This window comes from Phyllobates terribilis, unplaced genomic scaffold, assembly GCF_046119375.1.
Source record: "Phyllobates terribilis strain yellow unplaced genomic scaffold, ASM4611937v1 Scaffold_260__1_contigs__length_2691941, whole genome shotgun sequence".
NCBI lineage: Eukaryota > Metazoa > Chordata > Amphibia > Anura > Dendrobatidae > Phyllobates > Phyllobates terribilis.
The window spans coordinates 1,105,806-1,131,651 of NW_027363020.1; the positions used below are offsets into that span (position 1 = coordinate 1,105,806).

General features: G+C 45.8%; 1 protein-coding gene across 1 annotated transcript in view; it reads right to left on the bottom strand.

Annotated features, from left to right (window-relative positions):
- The window catches only part of LOC141219301 (protein ELYS-like), a 112,548-nt gene extending 98,945 nt beyond the window's left edge, over positions 1-13,603 (bottom strand). Inside the window, exons 1-4 of the mRNA XM_073666069.1 lie at positions 13,446-13,603; positions 5,465-5,594; positions 4,724-4,977; positions 4,462-4,642 (exon numbers count right to left, since the gene is read on the bottom strand). Coding sequence (XP_073522170.1) covers positions 4,462-4,642; positions 4,724-4,977; positions 5,465-5,594; positions 13,446-13,457 — 577 coding nt within the window. The 5' untranslated portion in view covers positions 13,458-13,603. The remainder of the gene's footprint in view (positions 1-4,461; positions 4,643-4,723; positions 4,978-5,464; positions 5,595-13,445) is intronic.
- Positions 13,604-25,846: the final 12,243 nt, after the last annotated feature.

Sequence of the window (25,846 nt, forward strand, 5' to 3'; positions counted from 1 at the left end):
AGCACTGATTGGGCGCCGGGCATCACAGGTCATTCCACCGCATCACAGACCCGGGACCGCGAGTGCTGACACCGCTGGAACTAAGCCGGCACGGGATGTGAATATAGGGTTTTTTTATTGGGGGGCCGAACATTTCGTTTAAGGGGTTGTCCCAGTAGTGGACAACCCCTTTAAGTCTATTTGCCTGTAATTACATAAGCTGTCGTGTTTGTACATGAGGAACAAACATTTGTTACATTTCCTCTCTGATTTTCAGTGGAATAAGTTGTTAAGTAAAGACTAGCTATGATGTCTCCTATACAGACATGAGGGGCTCCTGCTCTCCTGCCCCTATGCAGAACACAGAAAAGTAGCATGGCTATAATACAGCAGTACAACCAGCAGTAAGGTGATATAAAACACATTTTAGCTGTGGTTTTTTTTTTCAGAGGGAATGGCGAGTTTTGGAAAAAAAAATCTCATCACTCTCAGATCTCACTTCCAGCATTTACAGTCATTACAAGGGCCAGGAACCCCCTGGAAAACCCCTAGGAGAAGAGCTACGCTGTCATGTCATTACATCCAACACAACCTATCCCAGGTACAGGGGAATAATACCAACAGCCGCAGAACGTTTGTTAAAAGGGAAAATAAAAAAAATACATTTTAGTCAGCTCTTCAGCCACTTTATCAGGAGGCAGCAAGTTAAACATGCAAAAAGCGATGAGCGGTTTGTAGTATTGATTTCAGCGTTGGTTATAGAATCAGTGACCACTTAAAAGGAGTTTTGAATAACAATTGGGAATCTGAAAAAGGTCTGTCCGTATTAAGAACATTGGAGTAAAGCTCGCTCCTAGATACCCATTTTGTTCTGAACGTTTTAAAATGCCCAAACTGAAGCAAAACCGAAGTCCACCCTCGCCACCTCCCTGCACCATCTTGATTTGTGCTTCTCCTTACACCAAGTCTCATTATGTCCTACCAAAAGACAGATCCTGCAACAAATATAAGGACAGGAGGGAGGAGCGGAGGGTAGAAAAACAATAGGAATATTTGACACATTTTACATCGTGCAGTCTGTCCTATCCATTTTGGGTCTTCTCTATGCTGATGTCTGACTAATTCCCAAACTAAGTGAGCAAGTGCTATAATGTGTAAATGAAAGATACCACTGCAGCAAATCCCTCGCCTCTCTTTACTGTTTTACACTAGATTAAATTTACTTCTTCCCTTAAATATATTACGGTTTCTTTAAATACAAGTTATACAATATTTTAATAGACTTTCTACATTAATTCTCTACAGTTTTCAATACCTCCATTTGATGTAATTGAATAGAAACCTTTAATTTGCCTAGTGAAAGTCAGTCTTTGTAATACAAGACACATACGGGCATAGCTCATAACTACAGGTGCTTCTCACAAAATTACAATATCATCAAAAAGTTAATTTATTTCAGTTCTTCAATACAGAAAGTGAAACTTATATATTATATAGAGTCATTACACACAGAGGGATCTATTATATAGAGTCATTACAGACAGAGGGATCTATTATATAGAGTCATTACACACAGAGTGATCTATTATATAGAGTCATTACACACAGAGGGATCTATTATATAGAGTCATTACACACAGAGGGATCTATTATATAGAGTCATTACACACAGAGGGATCTATTATATAGAGTCATTACACACAGAGTGATCTATTATATAGAGTCATTACACACAGAGTGATCTATTATATAGAGTCATTACACACAGAGTGATTATATAGAGTCATTACACACAGAGGGATCTATTATATAGAGTCATTACACACAGAGGGATCTATTATATAGAGTCATTACACACAGAGGGATCTATTATATAGAGTCATTACACACAGAGGGATCTATTATATAGAGTCATTACACACAGAGTGATCTATTATATAGAGTCATTACACACAGAGTGATTATATAGAGTCATTACACACAGAGGGATCTATTATATAGAGTCATTACACACAGAGGGATCTATTATATAGAGTCATTACACACAGAGGGATCTATTATATAGAGTCATTACACACAGAGTGATCTATTAGAGTCATTACACACAGAGTGATCTATTATATAGAGTCATTACACACAGAGTGATTATATAGAGTCATTACACACAGAGTGATCTATTATATAGAGTCATTACAAACAGAGTGATTATATAGAGTCATTACACACAGAGTGATCTATTATATAGAGTCATTACACACAGAGTGATCTATTAGAGTCATTACACACAGAGTGATCTATTATATAGAGTCATTACAAACAGAGTGATTATATAGAGTCATTACAAACAGAGTGATCTATTATATAGAGTCATTACAGACAGAGGGATCCATTATATAGAGTCATTACAGACAGAGGGATCTATTATATAGAGTCATTACACACAGAGTGATCTATTTCAAGTGTTTATTTCTGTTAATGTTGATGATTATGACTTACAGCCAATGAAAACATAAAAGTCAGTATCTCAGTATATTAGAATACTTTATAACAGCTTGAAAAATGAAATAAAATCCGAAATGTTGGCCTATTGAAATGTATGTTCAGTAAATGCACTCAGTACTTGGTCGGGGCTCCTTTTGCATCAATTACTGCATCAATGTGGCGTGGCATGGAGGCGATCAGCCTGTGGCACTGCTGAGGTGTTATGGAAGTCCAGGTTGCTTTGATAGCAGCCTTCAGCTCGTCTGCATTGTTGGGTCTGGTGTCTCTCATCTTCCTCTTGACAATACCCCATAAATTCTCTATGGGGTTAAGGTCGGGCGAGTTTGCTGGCCAATCAAGCACAGTCATACTATGGCTTTTAAACCAGGTATTGGTACTTTTGGCAGTGTGGACAGGTGCCAAGTCCTGCTGAAGAATGAAATTTCCATCTCCAAAAAACTTGTCCGCAGAGGGAAGCATGAAGTGCTGTAAAATGTCCTGGTAGACGGCTGCGCTGACTTTGGTCTTGATAAAACACAGTGGACCTACACCAGCAGATGACATGGCTCCCCAAACCATCACTGATTGTGGAAACCTCACACTAGACCTCCAGCAGCTTGGATTGTGGCCTCTCCACTCTTCCTACAGACTCTCAGACCTTGATTTCCAAATGAAATGCAAAATTTACTTTCATCTGAAAACACCACCTTGGACCACTGAGCATCAGTCCAGGTCTTTTTCTCCTTGCCCAGGTAAGACTCTTCTGGCATTGTCTATTGGTCATAAGTGGCTTGACACAAGGAATGTGGCACTTGTAGCCCATGTCCTGGATACGTCCGTGCGGTGGCAGCTCTTGAAGCAATGACTCCAGCAGCAGTCCACTCCATGTGAATCTCCCCCTATTTTTTTGAACGGCCTTTTCTTAGCAATCCTTTCAAGGCTGTGGTTATCTCAGTTGCTTGTGCACCTTTTCCTACCACACTTTTTCCTTCTGCTCAACTTTCCATTAATATGCTTTGATACAGCACTCTGAACAGCCAGCTTCCTTAGCAATGACCTTATGTGGCTTACCCTCCTTGTGGAGTGTGTCAATGACTGCCTTCTGGACATCTGTCAAGTCAGCAGTCTTCCCCATGATTGTGGAGCCTACTGAAACAGACTAAAGGGACCTTTTTAAATGCTTAGGAAGCCTTTGCAGGTGTTTTTTAATTCTAATTTACTGAGATAATGACTTTTGTGCTTTCATTGGCTGGAGGCCATAATCATCAACATTAACAGAAATAAACACTTAAATAGATCACTGTTTGTAATGACTCTATATAATATATGAGTTTCACTTTTTGTATTGAAGAACTGAAATACAATTTTTGATGATATTCTAATTTAGTGAGAAGCACGTGTGTACACAGCGCTGTAGCTATGTGCCCATCACATGACCAGTGCAAAATGTTTATCCACCAGAAGCAAACAATGAATATTACTAATAAAGGACAGCAAGCAGACATCTTAAAAACCACGAGGAATGAATACAGACAGTATATCGCAAAGGCACTAAAGAGGTTAATGGCATTATGTTGTTTTGTGAAATCATAAAGGGAATTCCAAATCAAGTAAATAGCATAATGCTGATATGTGATATGCCATCACTTGATCTCTGGGGCCCCAAACCAATTTGGGGTGGGGGGGGCGCATTTCAGGCTCTTAATTTTTTTTCTGCACAAAGGTGGTCGTGATATCTGAACTGTGCTGGGAAAGGCAAAGAGCCCCATCCACTTGAATGAAGAAGTGCCGCAGCAGGTGGCCTCACACCAATGTTCAGAAGGGAAAGGTTATTCCTAGGATTGTTGGGTGCTCTAGAGGTCAGACCCCTTGTGTTTATTGTGTGCTGACAAATCCTAGTAATATGCCATCAATTACTAAAATGTGGTCACCCCTTTAACACAACTTGATTTAGTTTTGTTAAAATACATTTTAAAAATCCTGATTTATTAAGAAAAATACCTGACGCTTCCAACTCATCTTGATTGCAAGAGATATCATCTAAACATAGATCAATAAGAAGAACATGCCCAACATCTGTAACCACAGCTGCCACGCCAAAGAACCATCTTAGACTCTGGTGTAAATGCTGAGTACTTGCATTGGCTCCGCCATCATTCACTAAGGGTTCAACAGCCGTTACCTGAAAGCACAAGAAAATATATAAATTATAACAGTTTCCCAAAAAGGATCGAGCAAATCAATCAAGTTTAGAAGTGCTTACCGAGCCAGGGAGCGCCACTGCTTTAACAACTTTTGAAATGCCGACATCATACAAGCAAAGAACACTGCCTTCTGCTTCAAGCAGACCCACAAGAAGTCCTGTCTTCTTCTGCCATGAAAACTCTTTGACAGCGACAACAGTGGGAGGTCTCTCAGTCACTGAGCTAAAACAGTATGCAGAAAGTCTTTCACCCGTTACTGAATTGGTAACTTCAAGCTGCGGTCCACATGCGAGCCAAGCAAGCCCAGCTCTCCCTTTACAGAAAAGAGAAATAAATTACACACATGCACTGCCAACCTTTTCTGAGCCTATAACTTCATATTTGTAAAAACAGATTAAAGATATAAGTTTTTACAAGAAACACTGGGCATATGCCCCCACAACAGAGAGTTAGCTGCATAGTATAGGGGATAACTGTTAGATCGGTGTAAGGCAGGGCTCGCACAACTGTATTTTACAGTCCGTATATGAAGCACAAGGTCCAAAACGTACCGCTTCAGACCCGAGGCTGTAAGCTAAGGTTGGGAAGCCGGCCACGAGGTCAGGCGATGCAGCCCGTATACGGACCACAAGATACGCTTGTATGAACTCCACTTTAGTCCTACTTTTACCCCACCAATCTAACAATCATCACTTATCAGAAAAGATTAAAGAAGACTGGAAAAAAAAACGTTTACCATTCATTTGGTAAAACAATGAGCAAACAGACCATCGTTCTATTAGATGTTACATATCTCTTACCTGGGGTAAACTTTGCACGCAAGACAGATTCCAGGTTAATTTCATCCTCCTGGAGAGCTTCTATTGTGGTCTCCGGAAATTGCAGCAAGCTGCTAGTTACTTGGGCCTCAAGATTCGGCATCTTATTTTTCTTTCAGAGGAAAAACAAGAATTTGAAATTAAACAAAGTAAATGAAAACACAGTAATATTACACCAGTATATTATATATATAAGCACAGAAAGGACACTCCAGTCATATGCACCCATACACAATACAGGTGCTTACATGGCCAATAAAAACATGCTAGATTATTTCCCATAATGGGCCACTTTGCACTGAAAGGTATAGTCACCATATACCCACTGAACGTATGCCAAGCAGGGCTGTGGAGTCAGTAAGCCAAACCTTCGCCCCCTTGATGTCCGTCTTCACAGCACGGCCTCACTGCTGAGCGTGTACATAAAGTGCAGCACAGATTCATCTCACCTAAGCTGAGACCCTTACATCAGGAACAGAACAGACATTTATAGGACATTTCACAACTTTCCCAAATTCTTATGAAAACATTTACAGCACATCCTGCATTGTACTACTGTACCCAATTTATTATATATTTTAGGAATCGGTCCATTTTATACCGACTCCGACTCCACAGCCCTGAGGCCAAGACAACAAACTTGGTAACAACCTATGGATTTATTTTGTCCATACGCTTGGTGTATTTGCAGTACATGCAAAATATACAGTGTTACAAACTTAAGGAAAAGTCTTTACATATGCCACCTATTCAAGGCTTCGTTGACCTTTAGCCATGATTATAACTGGATACAATTTTGATTTTACAAAAATCTTTGCCGAATAGGCATAAAGGGCGAATTCTGAAAACCTGCGCACTTGATCTTAGCAATCAGACTCAATTTCTCAGAAATGACAAATGGTAAGGTTTTTAATATTAGAGTTAGGACTGTCCCATAATGGTTGCCGTGAAGTGGCGGGATGGCTTTCACATTATTTTGATCAAAATTATGTTAACTAAATACCCTTTATTATTTATTATTATTTTTGCACTGTGCGATTTATACATCTACTTTCAGTTATTTGGGTATTTTTCTTGTTCTTGGTTTCTCTAAATTTCTCAGAAGCCCATATGATAATTAAGGAAGCAAACTAGTTGCTATAGCAATTATTCCATTGCACCAGTTTTCCTAAATCTCTGTCATCTCTGAATCCGGCGGTCTTACTTTCCATTACTAGGTACAACATTTCTTTTAAAAGGGAGAAAGAAAATGCAAATCTGAAACTCCCTGCTGCGCTGCGGGGGGCACAAGCCACATTCTTCTGCCAGGTGCAGCAGCTGAACTCAGATTACTGTACCGTGTCTCCCATCAGTAATGTGCTATTTCATCTATTTATGGAGATCCTGTACATTACAACATAGATCAGAGACGTCAAACACACAGAGGGCCAAAATGAAAAACGTGGACAATGTCGCAGGCCAACCAGTATACAATATGGGGGCCCACACAGTCCTCCGTACAGTACAATGGGGGCCCACACAGTCCTCCGTACAGTACAATGGGGGCCCACACAGTCCTCCGTACAGTACAATGGGGGCCCACACAGTCCTCCGTACAGTACAATGGGGGCCCACACAGTCCTCCACACAGTACAATGGGGGCCCACACAGTCCTCCGTACAGTACAATGGGGGCCCACACAGTCCTCCGTACAGTACAATGGGGGCCCACACAGTCCTCCGTACAGTACAATGGGGGCCCACACAGTCCTCCACACAGTACAATGGGGGCCCACACAGTCCTCCACACAGTACAATGGGGGCCCACACAGTCCTCCACACAGTACAATGGGGGCCCACACAGTCCTCCACACAGTACAATGGGGGCCCACACAGTCCTCCACACAGTACAATGGGGGCCCACACAGTCCTCCACACAGTACAATGGGGGCCCACACAGTCCTCCACACAGTACAATGGGGGCCCACACAGTCCTCCACACAGTACAATGGGGGCCCACACAGTCCTCCACACAGTACAATGGGGGCCCACACAGTCCTCCACACAGTACAATGGGGGCCCACACAGTCCTCCACACAGTACAATGGGGGCCCACACAGTCCTCCACACAGTACAATGGGGGCCCACACAGTCCTCCACACAGTACAATGGGGGCCCACACAGTCCTCCACACAGTACAATGGGGGCCCACACAGTCCTCCACACAGTACAATGGGGGCCCACACAGTCCTCCACACAGTACAATGGGGGCCCACACAGTCCTCCACACAGTACAATGGGGGCCCACACAGTCCTCCACACAGTACAATGGGGGCCCACACAGTCCTCCACACAGTACAATGGGGGCCCACACAGTCCTCCACACAGTACAATGGGGGCCCACACAGTCCTCCACACAGTATAATGGGGCCCACACAGTCCTCCACACAGTATAATGGGGCCCACACAGTCCTCCACACAGTATAATGGGGCCCACACAGTATAATGGGGCCCACACAGTATAATGGGGCCCACACAGTATAATGGGGCCCACACAGTATAATGGGGCCCACACAGTATAATGGGGCCCACACAGTCCTCCACACAGTATAATGGGGCCCACACAGTCCTCCACACAGTATAATGGGGCCCACACAGTCCTCCACACAGTATAATGGGGCCCACACAGTCCTCCACACAGTATAATGGGGCCCACACAGTCCTCCACACAGTATAATGGGGCCCACACAGTCCTCCACACAGTATAATGGGGCCCACACAGTCCTCCACACAGTATAATGGGGCCCACACAGTCCTCCACACAGTATAATGGGGCCCACACAGTCCTCCACACAGTATAATGGGGCCCACACAGTCCTCCACACAGTATAATGGGGCCCACACAGTCCTCCACACAGTATAATGGGGCCCACACAGTCCTCCACACAGTATAATGGGGCCCACACAGTCCTCCACACAGTATAATGGGGCCCACACAGTCCTCCACACAGTATAATGGGGCCCACACAGTCCTCCACACAGTATAATGGGGCCCACACAGTCCTCCACACAGTATAATGGGGCCCACACAGTCCTCCACACAGTATAATGGGGCCCACACAGTCCTCCACACAGTATAATGGGGCCCACACAGTCCTCCACACAGTATAATGGGGCCCACACAGTCCTCCACACAGTATAATGGGGCCCACACAGTCCTCCACACAGTATAATGGGGCCCACACAGTCCTCCACACAGTATAATGGGGCCCACACAGTCCTCCACACAGTATAATGGGGCCCACACAGTCCTCCACACAGTATAATGGGGCCCACACAGTCCTCCACACAGTATAATGGGGCCCACACAGTCCTCCACACAGTATAATGGGGCCCACACAGTCCTCCACACAGTATAATGGGGCCCACACAGTCCTCCACACAGTATAATGGGGCCCACACAGTCCTCCACACAGTATAATGGGGCCCACACAGTCCTCCACACAGTATAATGGGGCCCACACAGTCCTCCACACAGTATAATGGGGCCCACACAGTCCTCCACACAGTATAATGGGGCCCACACAGTCCTCCACACAGTATAATGGGGCCCACACAGTCCTCCACACAGTATAATGGGGCCCACACAGTCCTCCACACAGTATAATGGGGCCCACACAGTCCTCCACACAGTATAATGGGGCCCACACAGTCCTCCACACAGTATAATGGGGCCCACACAGTCCTCCACACAGTATAATGGGGCCCACACAGTCCTCCACACAGTATAATGGGGCCCACACAGTCCTCCACACAGTATAATGGGGCCCACACAGTCCTCCACACAGTATAATGGGGCCCACACAGTCCTCCACACAGTATAATGGGGCCCACACAGTCCTCCACACAGTATAATGGGGCCCACACAGTCCTCCACACAGTATAATGGGGCCCACACAGTCCTCCACACAGTATAATGGGGCCCACACAGTCCTCCACACAGTATAATGGGGCCCACACAGTCCTCCACACAGTATAATGGGGCCCACACAGTCCTCCACACAGTATAATGGGGCCCACACAGTCCTCCACACAGTATAATGGGGCCCACACAGTCCTCCACACAGTATAATGGGGCCCACACAGTCCTCCACACAGTATAATGGGGCCCACACAGTCCTCCACACAGTATAATGGGGCCCACACAGTCCTCCACACAGTATAATGGGGCCCACACAGTCCTCCACACAGTATAATGGGGCCCACACAGTATAATGGGGCCCACACAGTCCTCCACACAGTATAATGGGGCCCACACAGTCCTCCACACAGTATAATGGGGCCCACACAGTCCTCCACACAGTATAATGGGGCCCACACAGTCCTCCACACAGTATAATGGGGCCCACACAGTCCTCCACACAGTATAATGGGGCCCACACAGTCCTCCACACAGTATAATGGGGCCCACACAGTCCTCCACACAGTATAATGGGGCCCACACAGTCCTCCACACAGTATAATGGGGCCCACATAGTCCTCCACACAGTATAATGGGGCCCACATAGTCCTCCACACAGTATAATGGGGCCCACATAGTCCTCCACACAGTATAATGGGGCCCACATAGTCCTCCACACAGTATAATGGGGCCCACATAGTCCTCCACACAGTATAATGGGGCCCACATAGTCCTCCACACAGTATAATGGGGCCCACATAGTCCTCCACACAGTATAATGGGGCCCACATAGTCCTCCACACAGTATAATGGGGCCCACATAGTCCTCCACACAGTATAATGGGGCCCACATAGTCCTCCACACAGTATAATGGGGCCCACATAGTCCTCCACACAGTATAATGGGGCCCACATAGTCCTCCACACAGTATAATGGGGCCCACATAGTCCTCCACACAGTATAATGGGGCCCACATAGTCCTCCACACAGTATAATGGGGCCCACATAGTCCTCCACACAGTATAATGGGGCCCACATAGTCCTCCACACAGTATAATGGGGCCCACATAGTCCTCCACACAGTATAATGGGGCCCACATAGTCCTCCACACAGTATAATGGGGCCCACATAGTCCTCCACACAGTATAATGGGGCCCACATAGTCCTCCACACAGTATAATGGGGCCCACATAGTCCTCCACACAGTATAATGGGGCCCACATAGTCCTCCATACAGTATAATGGGGCCCACATAGTCCTCCATACAGTATAATGGGGCCCACATAGTCCTCCATACAGTATAATGGGGCCCACATAGTCCTCCATACAGTATAATGGGGCCCACATAGTCCTCCATACAGTATAATGGGGCCCACATAGTCCTCCATACAGTATAATGGGGCCCACATAGTCCTCCATACAGTATAATGGGGCCCACATAGTCCTCCATACAGTATAATGGGGCCCACATAGTCCTCCATACAGTATAATGGGGCCCACATAGTCCTCCACACAGTATAATGGGGCCCACATAGTCCTCCACACAGTATAATGGGGCCCACATAGTCCTCCACACAGTATAATGGGGCCCACATAGTCCTCCATACAGTATAATGGGGCCCACATAGTCCTCCATACAGTATAATGGGGCCCACATAGTCCTCCATACAGTATAATGGGGCCCACATAGTCCTCCATACAGTATAATGGGGCCCACATAGTCCTCCATACAGTATAATGGGGCCCACATAGTCCTCCATACAGTATAATGGGGCCCACATAGTCCTCCATACAGTATAATGGGGCCCACATAGTCCTCCATACAGTATAATGGGGCCCACATAGTCCTCCATACAGTATAATGGGGCCCACATAGAGGTGGTGGTTCTGGTGTCACGGGCCAAATAAAATCACCCTGAGGGCCAGATTTCGCCCACAGGACAGAGTTTGACACGTATGACAGATATTCAGCCACCTGTAAGGATTACAGCTTTTGGAGTCACTCACAGCACAGCTACTACTAACAATCTAGAGATGATGGGGAATCCACCATTCCTTCTCACTACTCAATGTCAGGGAGGAGGAGTTAGAAGGAAGAGCATGCCCATTGCTTCTCCATTCACGGACTAGAGTACAGCACTCTGGCCATTTCTTTCAGCTCCACAGACATGACCATTCCAATGGCAAGGGTCCCAGACTACTTAAAAAATCTATAAAATGAAGGCTATTTTCTCCTCCGTTAAGTTATGTGATCTTATGACCATTGCTGAGAAGTACCATGTTATCTAATGGAGGTCACCATTTCAGTCACCAGACCATGCTGCATAATGAGTCTAATGTAACCTTTTCCAAAAGGTAGAAACAAACTCCTATCATAGTAATGATGATGGCTACACAGCTCCAGTTAGCCAGCTACAATAAAGATGATGACCATTCAGACTCCTGACTGTAAACTGATAATCTATTTGGTCACTGATGAGAATAGTGTATGAGATGATAAGTTATTACAGAAGGCAGAAGTGGTACTAGTTCTAGCTGATTACATGATGCACAGAATGAATGGCTAGGTTTACAAAGTTTATTTCTGGAGGATTTTGAAACAGATCTGCTCCAAATTCTTCCTTAAAGAATGGAATTCTTTACATGTAGCGCAGACAATGAAATAATCAGGTGTTGGTGAATTTATAAAGAAAAACAACTACAGTAATTCTTCAGAGAAGATGCCGAGTTTTAGAATTCGGTACATGCAAGTCTGTTCCTAAGGGTAAAGTCCCACGATGTGCTGCCACATGTGACAAAAACCCATACCCACCTCGGGGGCCACTGTGAACGGGTTTATCAGTAATACCTCATATGTTACTGCAAACTTATGAACTCAATCGCCCCACACGTAGGTCTGGCTAGTGTCCGCAGTATGTGCAAAACCTCATGGATCCGCACCGACTAAGGTCAGTCAGGCAGTGAAATAATCGCTGTCAATCACAGTCAAATAAATGATGGCAGTAATGTCCAGGCAGGAGCCTACTACAGCCATCACTACCTGCCACAATGATGAGCACGCGGTGCTGTCAGTCAGTAGAGCACACGGTGCTGTCAGTCAAGGCAAGGCAATGGCCCCACTTACAGGTCAGCCGGCAGGGGACGCGGTGCCGGCAGGGGACGCGGTGCCGTCAGTCGGCAGGGGACGCGGTGCCGTCAGTCGGCAGGGGACGCGGTGCCGTCAGTCGGCAGGGGACGCGGTGCCGTCAGTCGGCAGGGGACGCGGTGCCGTCAGTCGGCAGGGGACGCGGTGCCGTCAGTCGGCAGGGGACGCGGTGCCGTCAGTCGGCAGGGGACGCGGTGCCGTCAGTCGGCAGGGGACGCGGTGCCGTCAGTCGGCAGGGGACGCGGTGCCGTCAGTCGGCAGGGGACGCGGTGCCGCCAGTCGGCAGGGGACGCGGTGCCGCCAGTCGGCAGGGGACGCGGTGCCGCCAGTCGGTAGGGGACGCGGTGCCGTCAGTCGGTAGAGGACGCGGTGCCGTCAGTCGGTAGAGTACGCGGTGCCGTCAGTCGGTAGAGTACGCGGTGCCGTCAGTCGGTAGAGTACGCGGTGCCGTCAGTCGGTAGAGTACGCGGTGCCGTCAGTCGGTAGAGTACGCGGTGCCGTCAGTCGGTAGAGTACGCGGTGCCGTCAGTCGGTAGAGTACGCGGTGCTGTCAGTCAGGGCAATGGCCCCATGTACAGGACAGTCAGCAGCGGGTGATGCCAGCCCTGCACTCATAGCGGTGGTGTCTGGCACTCCCCCTACAGGGCGGATATAGAATGCAGAGTCCGGGACCCCCGTGGCCGGGGAGATGTGACAGCTTTCACTGTGGTCTTTCCCGTCTGGAGAGCAGACCTCGCAGTGAGCAGCCTGCCATGACTGAGCCAGTGCACGGCCCCGGCCAGCAGCGCGCACGCTGCCTACACGGCCAGTCAGGCTCCGCTCTTTTTCCAGGCAGTGACACGCACGATAAAGCGGGCACGATGTTCCGTCTGCTCACCGTGAAGACCATCGCAGTCGCCGGGCTCAGCTTCTCTCCCCAGCGTCACACTGCGAGCAGGCCTGCGGGATCATCACGGCCACCATCTCTGATCACCAAGCGCCACCGGTTCCTCTTCCTTCCCACTGAGTACGTCACAGAGCCGTGCGTGCGCCGTAACAAAGGGGCGTGAGTTCTGTTCTGTCATTGGTTGGTTTGTGTTTAGGGGCGGTTCCCTTTTGCGGACGTCACAGATTGCGTGTTCCCGTCACGTTACGTCACACTTCTCAGTTATAGGCTATGTGCCCACGATGCAGAAATGAAGCAGAAAATTTCTGCAGCATTTCTGCATCTCCCTGGCAGAAAAAACGCATGCAGATTGTGCATGCGTTTTCCTGCAGAATACATGCGGATCCACATGCGTTTCCGCATGCAGATTGACAAGCACTTTCCAGGCGATAGCATCACTTGGAAAGTGCTTGACAACTAGGTCACACTATATAAATCCATGCAAACGGCATGGATTAAGGCTGCGTGCCCACATAGCGTTTTTCAAGCGTTTATGCTGCGGAATTTCCGCAGTGGAAACGCTTGTTAAACGCTAGGTAATCCGCACCCCATGGTCCCCAAGGGGATTCCGCATGTTCTATGCACATGCTGTGGATTTTTCCGCAGCGTTTATGCTGCGTACAAAAATCCGCAGCATGTCAATTTTGCGGAAGCGCAGCGGAACTCCCGCCATTGACTTGCATTGAGACGCATAGAAACCGCGACTGTACATTTTTACAAGCGACTTCTATGCGTCTCTATGTGCGGATGGTACCCAGTTCTGGAGGAGAGGAGACTCTCATCCAGACCTGGGTACCATTGTACCTGTAAAAAAAGAATAAAATAACAAATAAAGTTATACTCACCTGTCCGAAGGTTTCTCTCTGAAAGCCGGCATCACTTGAGGACCTGCGGTGATGTCACAGTCATGTGACCGCAGGCCCTTCACCGCTCTGTCTCGCGATATGCCGGCAGCCGGGAACCAGACAGGAAGCAGCGCTGCAGCCACGCCGGGGCATCGGGGGTGAGTATAGCTTTATTTGTTTTAATTTTTACGGTCACACTATATAAATCCATGCCGTTTGCATGGATTTATACAGTGTGACCTAGTTGTCAAGCACTTTCCAAGTTACCTGCCAGATCTCTGCTTGATTCCTACCTGATTTCTGTCTATCTGCTTGCATTCCTGCGGTCCGACAGTCTGCCTTCCAACACCTGTCAGTCTGTCTATGGATCTGCCCGCCCGCTCACCTGGGAGCGCTCACCTGCTACCTGCCTGCTAGCCTACCTGGAGGCTCTGCCGTCACTTGCCGTGACCACCTGCCCGTCCAGAGACTATTGCCTGCTCACCTGGGAGCGCTCACCTGCTACCTGCCTGCTAGCCTACCTGGAGGCTCTGCCGTCACTTGCCGTGACCACCTGCCAGTCCAGAGACTTTTGCCCGCTCACCTGGGAGCGCTCACCTGCTACCTGCCTGCTAGCCTACCTGGAGGCTCTGCCGTCACTTGCCGTGACCACCTGCCCGTTCAGAGACTATTGCCTGCTCACCTGGGAGCGCTCACCTGCTACCTGCCTGCTAGCCTACCTGGAGGCTCTGCCGTCACTTGCAGTGACCACGTGCCTGTCCAGAGACTTTTGCCCGCTCACCTGGGAGCGCTCACCTGCTACCTGCCTGCTAGCCTACCTGGAGGCTCTGCCGTCACTTGCCGTGACCACCTGCCTGTCTAGAGACTCTTATCCTGCTGTCACTTGCCGTGACCACCTGCCTGTCTAGAGACTCTTATCCTGCTGTCACTTGCCGTGACCACCTGCCTGTCTAGAGACTCTTACCCTGCTGTCACTTGCCGTGACCATCCGCCTGTCAAGAGACTGTCCCCGTCACTTGCCGTGACCTCCTGCCCTTCTACCCAGAGACTGTCCCTGTCACTTGCCGTGACTACCTGCCCCTCTACCCAGAGACTGTCCCTGTCACTGGCCGTGACTACCTGCCCGCCTTCCCTGGGAGCCACCCGCTTCCTTACAAGGACTGCCCTTTGTATAGTTGCTCTGAGGTTCCACCTCCCAGACCCGTTACACCTACTATGAGGGGCCCCTCAGATTTGGGCATTTTCCTTGTCCTCACAAGCTCCAGAACAGCCTTCTGTTGATGCCTTCTTTGACACCTGAAGGTTGACATATGATAAACCTGAGAGGATCCAGGTCGCAGAGGCAAAGATTATGAACTGACACGGGGTCCGCTCTGCAGAGGACTATAGTTGAGTTCTAGCAATGGTCCAATTCCACAGAAGCGTGTCTGATACACTGGCTTTGCATACTTTTCCCTTTGGAGAGGTTATGATCCAGGCCATTCGGATGGATCGCAGGATTCGGGAGAAACGTGAAGAGCGACAGTAGGTTTCGGTCATTATTGCCGAATTGGTCGACTTATGTAAAGCAGAACCAATGTAGGTTGGAGCTACCAGTTCTCGGACCAGTGAGAGAAGATGGCGGTGCGATCTCGCAGTCTGCTTCTACTGTGGTCACGCTGGACATATTCTTAAGAACTTCTCAATAAGCTCTCAGGCGCACAGGCTGTCGAGAAAAGCCTAAGTCTGGGTGATTGTTGAGGTCACTCAGACTTCCATGTACCCTTTTACTCCTCAGATAAGCTACTTCTAAATGTATTTTCTAAGAATCAGTTGATACCAATGTTAGCTCGCATTTACTGAGGGTCTGCCACCAACTTCATGAAATCAGGACTGGTTCAGAAATTAGTAATAGGGACAGTTAGGTTGGACAGACCCATTAAAATTTTTACCATTGATAGGACACCGTTACTCCAGAACCTTGTCTAGCTGGTAACAGTGGAGTTTACACTTAGAGTGGGAACACTTCATTCTGAGTCCATCTCATGCTTTGTGTTGGAATTTGTCTGCTGGGTTGGTATTGGGGTTTCCATGGCTACATATACATAATCTGGAAGGATGTTGTTAAGTGGAGCCCCAATTGTCATAAAAATTGTGTTAGTTTTATACAAATTTGTTCCGCTAGTCTGGAGGGTCTGCCGGGGTACCTGAAAGAATCCGGAGATGTGTTTTCAGAGAAAGAGGCAGAGATATTATCTCCCCATCGACCTTATGATTGTGCTATAAATCTTGTCCCTAATGCCAAATTACTGAAAGCTCGCCTGCTCAATTTGTCGGGACCTGAACGTACTGCCATGAAAGACTATGTAAATGAAAGTTTACGGAAGGGTCATATCTGTCCTTCTTACTTGCCTGTGGCTGTTAGGTTTTTCTTTGTTAAAAAGAAAGATGGTGGTCTCCGTCCTTCCGATTTTCGTGAAGTAAACAAAATTACGGTTAAGAATACTTACCCACTTCCACTCATCCCTGACCTATATAATCCGCTTATATGGGCTAAATGGTTTTCTAAACTTGACCTTAGAGGGGCTTATAATTTGATAGGTTTCCAGCAGGGTGAGGAGTGGAAAATGGGGTTTTTAATGTCGGAGGGTCTATTTGAAAATCTTGTCATGCTTTTTGGGTTAACAAATGCACCAGCAGTTTGTCTTTTGTAGGTTTTGCATCTTTTTGCTAGTGTGAATATGCTCTTATTTCTTGCATGTGTACCATCTTAGACCTCAGTTCACATTGCTTGGTTTTTTGTCTTGTTTGCATTCTGTGCAAATTAGGGGTGTGGCATCCCCCTTGTTGAGCTGGTTAGTATATATGTAGCTTCCCACGGGCTTAGGTGGTCTGATATTGGGACCCGGTTCTATTTGTCTACCCTTTTATATGCATTACTTCAACTTTGATATACAGTAAGGTTTTTAATATAGACAGTGTAGGACCATCCCAATTTAGGGTCACCTTGTCGCTGGTGGGACAGCTTGTATACTTTTTTTGATCAAAAATAGTTCACTAAGTACCCTATATTTCATATGCAACTTTGCTTTACATTTATATATAATGATGATAGGGTATGAGATATTTTTTGTCTTTTGTAGGTTTTGCATCTTTTTGCTACTGTGAACATGCTCTTATTTCTTGCATGTGTACCATCTTAGACCTCAGTTCACATTGCTTGTTTTTTTGTCTTGTTTGCATTCTGTGCAAATTAGGGGTGTGGCTTCCCCCTTGTTGAGCTGGTTAGTATATATGTAGCTTCCCACGGGCTTAGGTGGTCTGATATTGGGACCCGGTTCTATTTGTCTACCCTTTTATATGCATTACTTCAACTTTGATATACAGTAAGGTTTTTAATATAGACAGTGTAGGACCGTCCCAATTTAGGGTCACCTTGTCACTGGTGGGACGGCTTGTATACTTTTTTTGATCAAAAATAGTTCACTAAATACCCTATATTTCATATGCAACTTTGCTTTACATATATATAATGATGATAGGGTATGAGATATTTTTTGTAGGTTTTGCATCTTTTTGCTAGTGTGAACATGCTCTTATTTCTTGCATGTGTACCATCTTAGACCTCAGTTCACATTGCTTGGTTTTTTGTCTTGTTTGCATTCTGTGCAAATTAGGGGTGTGGCATCCCCCTTGTTGAGCTGGTTAGTATATATGTAGCTTCCCACGGGCTTAGTTGGTCTGATATTGGGACCCGGTGTCACACTGTCACAGAATACTGGAGGTAGGGGGCCTAAGCTGACCCTAAGCTGGGGCCCTGACTAATCCCTCACCCTGGAGGTACTGTTAAAGGTACAGAGGTCCAGGCCGCCAGCGTAACCCCTACCTCCTGAGGATCCCTGCACCTAAGTAATCTAGTCCTGAGAAGGACCCCGATCACAACAATTGGGAACCAGAAATAATATGCCCACACACAGTATTTAGACGAACGAGACAGTACAAGGGAAAAACCAAAACCACCTTGCATACAACTTCTACACAACTACAACAGAGGGAACACCAACGGGAAAGGAGATAAATGATAAAGCGAGGAAAGGGAAAAAACACTTCCAAATACACTTATCTCAGCAACTCCAAACACCACGATCCGCTCTGTAAGTCTGAATGAAAAGCTTTCACCGACACCTCCCAAACAGACCTGCAGGAATATAAAGGAGTCTCACTAAAGAAGCATTGATTGCAGCTGGGCGAGGCTGGACCTCAGCTAGCCCAGAGAGAGAGAGAAGTCAGCTGCGAGAAGTCAGGCTGTGTACTCGTGACGATCTTCGTGGCAACACACCCGTGACACCCGGTTCTATTTGTCTACCCTTTTATATGCATTACTTCAACTTTGATATACAGTGAGGTTTTTAATATAGACAGTGTAGGACCGTCCCAATTTAGGGTCACCTTGTCGCTGGTGGGACGGCTTGTATACTTTTTTTGATCAAAAATAGTTCACTAAGTACCCTATATTTCATATGCAACTTTGCTTTACTTTTATATATAATGATGATAGAGTATGAGATATTTTTTGTCTTTTGTAGGTTTTGCATCTTTTTGCTAGTGTGAACATGCTCTTATTTCTTGCATGTGTACCATCTTAGACCTCAGTTCACATTGCTTGTTTTTTTGTCTTGTTTGCATTCTGTGCAAATTAGGGGTGTGGCATCCCCCTTGTTGAGCTGGTTAGTATATATGTAGCTTCCCACGGGCTTAGGTGGTCTGATATTGGGACCCGGTTCTATTTGTCTACCCTTTTATATGCATTACTTCAACTTTGATATACAGTAAGGTTTTTAATATAGACAGTGTAGGACCGTCCCAATTTAGGGTCACCTTGTCGCTGGTGAGACGGCTTGTATACTTTTTTTGATCAAAAATAGTTCACTAAGTACCCTATATTTCATATGCAACTTTGCTTTACATTTATATATAATGATGATAGGGTATGAGATATTTTTTGTCGTTTGTAGGTTTTGCATTATGAGTGATATATTTTTGATTGTATTGGATAGTTTATTGTGGTATATCTTGATGTTATTCTTATTTTCTCGCCTGAACTAGATTCACGCTATAAACCTGTCCTTTTTGTTTTACAAAAACTTGGAGAAATGTACTTTTTTGTTCAAGAAATATCGTTCTTGGGGTTCATTGTATTGGCTGAAGGGTTTAAAATGGATCCTGGGAAGGTACAGGCCATAATTGATTGGGTTCAACCCCGTGACCATAAAGCGTTACAACGTTTTTTAGGATTTGCCAGTTACTATAGGACATCTATTAGGGTTTTTTCCCAGATCGTTAAACCTCTATCTGATCTCACACATTAGGGGCTGGATCTTAAAGTTTGGTCACCAGATGCAATTGGGGCTATCGGGGCTTTTGATAAATTGAAAGAGTGTTTCATGTCTACTCCTGTTTTAATCGAACCTGATCTCCAGAGTCGGTTCATTGTGGAGGTGGATGTTTCAAAGGTCAAGGTAGGGGCTGTATTATCTAAAAGTTCCAAAACTATGACCAACTTATGGCCATGTGCATTTTTCTCTAGGAAATTTTCATCTGCTGAGAGAAATTATGATGTTGGGAATTGCGAGCTTCTTGCTGTCAAATTAGGTTTTGAACAATGGCGACATTTTTTGGAGGGAGCAGTACATCAAGTCACGGTGGTGACGGTTCATAAAAAATTAGCTTACATTAAATAAGCTAAACAGTTGACACCAATACAAGCTAGATGGTCCCTCTTTTTCTCAGGATTACATTTTTTTATTATGTTCAGACCGGGGTCCAAGAATGTGAGGGTAGATGCATTACCACGCAGCCTTGACTCCGTTTCTCCTCCTGAACCTCCATCCTCCATTCTTCCCCAATGCATTGTGGTTTCCATGCTATCCTCGGAGTTGGAAGCAGAGATACATAGAGTCCAGTCATGGGCTCCTCCCACTACTCCTAGGACCAAATTATTTGTAATGGTGTACCTAAGATTGCGTCTGTTACAAGAGTTTCATGATTCTGTCTTGAGTGGTCACCCTGGAGTCACAGCTACGCAAAAGCCATTGCAAGGCTTTTTTTGGTGGCCATCAATATATATTGATATTGGAGATTTTGTTTCTGTTTGTGATGTTTGCGCATGCGCTAAAGTCTGTCATAACCGGCTGGCCGGGGAATTGGCTCCATTATCAATTCCAGAAAGACCATGGACTGTTATTTAGGTGGTGGTTGACCAATTCAGTAAACAAGCCCATTTTGTTTCTTTATTGGGGCTACCAATTGCTGAAATACTTTCCATGTTGTTTATCAATCATGTGGGGAGGCTGCATGGAATCCCTCTGAACATTGTATCTGATAGGGCGGTTCAATTTGTCCCCAAATTCTGGAAAGCATTTTATAGAAAATTGGGGATTGATTTGTAATTTTCCTCTGCCTACCACTCTGAAACCAATGGTCAGACAGAAAGGACTAATCAGTTGTTGGAACAAATTTTAAGGTGTTTTGTTGCATCTCAGCAGGAGGACTGGTCCTCAAATTTACCTCTTGCTGAGTTCGCCTATAACAGTCAGATCAATCAGTCTACTGGAACCTCACTTTTTTTGTAATTAAGGTTTTCATTCCCATTTTGGTGAATTTTCTAGGCTGAGCTCTGGGTGTCCTTGAGTACAGGTGGCCATATAGAAACTTTGTGATGTCTGGAGGGAGGTCCAAAAGAATATTGGGGTGGCTCAGCTTCTCCAAAAATGGAAGGCTGATAGGAAACGTTAGGCGGGTCCCATATTCAGGCTAGGTGATAAGGTTTAGTTATCATAAAAAAAAAATATTAAGCTGAAGGTACCTTCGTTGAAGTTGGGTCCTAAATTTATTGGCCCGTATGAGATTCTGGAGGTAAGCATCTCAGTTGTCTTTAGATTGAAACTTCCTCCCTCACTTCATATTCCGAATGTTTTTCACAAGTCCTCTGTTGTTATCTCTTCTGTTTGGATCCCTCATCTCCACTTCCTACAGTTTCCGTTGATAGAAGGTTAGAGTACGAGGTGCAAAGGATTGTGGATTCTCGAAGGGTCCGAAATTCCCTCCAATATCTTTTTCATTAGAGGTGATACGGACCCAAAAAGAGATCCTGGGTTACGGCTCATTCCGTGAAGGCCAATCATCTGGTCAGGGCCTTCCAACTTCGGTTTCCTGGAAAACCAGTTGGTCTGTTGGCCCCCTAGAAGACAGGGTAATGTCACGATCCCGCCATTCGCTGTGTCCTAGGGATGCTGTGAGTGACCGATCAGCCACCCTTTAAATAGCAAGGGCGTGTCAGGCTGTGAGTGACAGCTCAGCCGCCCGCCCTATGGATAGCAGAAACATGTAGGGCTGTTTTCCTTTCTGGATAATTGCCAGGCTGTTTAACTGGCTGGCAATGTTAGATCATTGTCAATTGTAGCCTCAGCTCAGTGATGTATTTACTCTTTGCTCTGATATTCTGATCTTTTGTTGCCGGACCTTGGATTTGCTTTTTGACTACCCATTTGTACAACCCCTTATCCCTTTGTCTTTGACGTACCTTCCTGGCTTTTGACCTTAGACCTCTTGACCACTCTGCCTCACGGCTAGTCCATGAGTAGTGGCTAGCGTCTCAAATGGCTGTAGCAAGAAGGGATTAATATTAAAAAAAATATTGACGGAAGTGTCCATTTAAACTTTTTGCTGCTTTTCATTTTAGTTGTAAAAGTGTACTTGTCATTTCAGGTAACTTTATAGAATATGTGTGAATTGTGTGCTAATGAGGAATAACACTATTTTTGGCTGTTATATAACTTGTTTACTCTCTGCAAGCGCTATCTCCAATTTTGTGTTCTCTCTGACTTAGTGTGTGGAGACTAGCTACTATAATGTTTTTCATGCATAGAAAACACAGAAATATGGGTTCCTGATCTTCTTTCTCTGTAACACATTTATAAGCAGCATGTGGACTGGTATACAGCAGTATTGATTGCTTTGGATTTCTGTCCAGTTCTGGGTAAGGTAAATTACTTGCTAGAAGCTGCAGCATGGATCCATTTTTCTGCCTGTGTTAGTGATTCTGTCTGCTCTTCCTTCCTCCACTATCCTTTCGCCTTAGAGTTTAAAGGGAACCTCCTGTCATGTCCTATCTACTATGTAAACTGCCCCCATTGCATTGTAACACTCTTTTTTCATTAAAATTGGGTTATGAGTCATCATGAGTATGTAGCATTTTATATACTTATATCATACCTGCTCGTTTAGTCATAGGGGTGGAATCCTCGCACTCTGGAAACCACAGGCAAGTAGGAAACGTTCCTGTTGACCACACGCAAGCAGACGGGATGCTGGAAACCACTGTCAGGCGGGGAACGTCAAGGAGATCACAGACAGGTAGCAGACAAAATTCTGGAGTAACAAGAAAGTCTAATACCATGGAATCTGCACATACCCAGGAGGATGCGCTGAAAACCACAGGCAGACAAATAGAAGAGGTCCTACAAGACCAGGAACAGGTAGCACACAGAAGTCCAGAGAAACTAGACAGTCTGAACAACTTGGTAGCCCCAGACAGCAAGGAAGATGTCCTGGGAACTGCAGTCCGGTTGCGATACTGGAAACTGCAGGCAAATAAGTAGCAATACTGGAAACTGCATGCAAGCAGGTGAGGTCCTCCACTGACGGGTAGCAAGGTTACTGGAAACCGCAGACAAGTAGGTGATGTCCTCCTCTGACAGGTAGAAAGTTTACTGGAAACCGCAGACAAGTAGCTCATGGATGGGAAACTACAGAAAGCCAGGAGACATCCTGATGACTGTGTACTTCAATTGTACACAGACAACTAAGAGAGTTACTAGCAAATCTTAGAGCAAAACCAAGACACAGGTGTGTGTCTTGGAAGGCCTTATATAGGCCTAGGATATATAACACATGGGAGCATGCCAGGCTACTTGCAAAGCTTAACGTGGAACGCAAGAAAATCAAACGGACCAGGGCATGTGCATATCCACTGCAAGACACGATAGAACAAGATGTAGCAGCTGCAGTAGATGTGGAGGCTGGATTAGTTGAGCATAAAGTTTTTTTTTGTGTGAGTTCTGGTGAGCTGTGGTGTCCATAATACTGTGGGGGTCATCATACAGTATTTTGGCTGTGTGGGGTAATATTATACTATATGGGGGCTGTAAAGGGGTTCATAATAATATATGGGGGCTGTAGAGGACCATCATGATCTATTGGGGCTTTAAGGGGGACCCTCATATTATATGGGAACTGTGGGGTACCATCGTACAGTATTGGGCATGTGAGAGGGACCCTCATATTATATGGTGGCTATGAGGGACAGTCATACTGTATTGGGGCTGTCTGTGGGACCCTCATAATGTATGGGTGCTGTGGGGACCATCATACTCTATTGGGGCTGCAAGGGGGACCCTCTTAATATATGGGGCTGTGTGGGACCATCATACTGTATTGGGGCTGTGAGGGGGACTTTTATACTATATGGGGACTGTGGGGGACCATCATACTGTATTGGGGCTTTGAGGCGGACTCTCATATTACATGGGAACTGTGGGGTACCATCGTACAGTATTGGGCATGTGAGAGGGACCCTCATATTATATGGTGGCTATGAGGGACAGTCATACTGTATTGGGGCTGTCTGTGGGACCCTCATACTGTATGGGTGCTGTGGGGACCATCATACTCTATTGGGGCTGCAAGGGGGACCCTCTTAATATATGGGGCTGTGTGGGACCATCATACTGTATTGGGGCTGTGAGGGGGACCATCATACTATATAGGGACTGTGGGGGACCATGATACTATATGCAGGGCTGTGGGGGGACAATCATACTGTATTGGGGCTGTGGGTGACCATTATAGTATATGGGCGACAGTGGGTTGTCCATCCCGCTGTATTGGAGCTGTAGTGGGACCATCATACTATGTTTGGGGACCATCAATCTGTGTGGAACAATGTGGGGGAACCGTAATACTGTGTGGGGGGGCTGTGGAAACCATCATATTGTGTAGTGGACTGTGGTGGAACCATCATACTTTGTGTCGGGCTGTGGAAAACATCATGCTGTGGGGGACCTTCATACTGTAGTGGAATCATATTACTGTGTGGTTGAATCATCATACTGTGTGAGGGAGCTGTGGAGACCATCATACTGTGTGAGGGACTGTGGTGGGACCATCACCTTCTGTGGAGGAATTATCAAATTGTGGATGGTTATGGAGACCACCATGCTGTGGGGGGACCATCATACCGTGTGTGGGGCACTAGTGACTATCAATGTATTGGGGCTGTTGGGATCATCTTACTATGTGGAGGGCTGTGGGGGGACCATCATACTGTGGGGGGGCTGTGGTTGGGGTAAACATTATATTGTGTGGGGTACCATCATACTGTGTTGGGGGCTGAAGATAGCATCATGCTGTGGAGTGACCATTAAACTGTGTGGAAGCTGTGGTTAACATTAAACTGTGTGGGAGTCAGTGGTGGCAACCATAATGTGTGAGGGGCTGTTGTGACCATCATAATGTGTGGGGAGCTGGAGTGACCATCTTATTGTATGAGGTTTGTGGGGGCATCATGCTGGGTAGGTGGAAGAATGTGGGAACATCATTCTGTATGGATGATTTTTTTGGGGGGCATCATACTCTATGGGGGCATTGAAGGGGTACCATAGTGTGATAGAACACTAAGGGGCTTCAGTAGTGGCAAAATAACTAAGTCCGGCAACACATATTCCTTTCCATGTATTAAAAGTTTGGAGGTATGACCTGTGACTGCGCCTATATGCCATAATAGGGTAAACCATGGCACCACTGGAAAGGGGGCTCAAGTAGGGTCAAATTCCATTAATAATGTTAGCAAAAAACTTGGCACTCAGTTTGTGAATTAATTTAAATAATTTTTATTCACAGTTCAAAAATTGTACATACAGACGTATGATGAAGGTCTGATATAGACCGAAACGTCTGTACGTACAATTTACGGACTGTGGTTAAAAATTATAAAAATTATTTAAATTAATTCACAAACTGAGTGCCAAGTTATTTGCTAACATGCTCTTATGTGCCGTCACAGGACTGCTCAGGGGCATTATTATAAGGAATGCCAGCAAGAATGGGATCTAAAACTTAACCTTTAATATATAACAACTAAAATGGTCTCCTCACAGACCAACATCAAGAAGATACATACAGTATATAAACGCTTTAAAAATAAAACCAGTACTACACCGTTTGTGGGTGTAAGATCAATCAAAGATATAAATATCTCAAATATCCATCACAGTCTGTCATCGGTAAGCCAGACAGGGAAGTATGAAAGAACTGTGACAGAGTAATAAAACAGAATAAGTATGATCTTATCTGTGTCATCAGCAAAGTGAATGTAGTTAATCACAGTCTATCACTGAGTAATCAGATAGAGAAATATTGCTGTGGTTGTCGATTAAGAAATAATGCTGTAGCTTTGGTCAAGTCATCCAC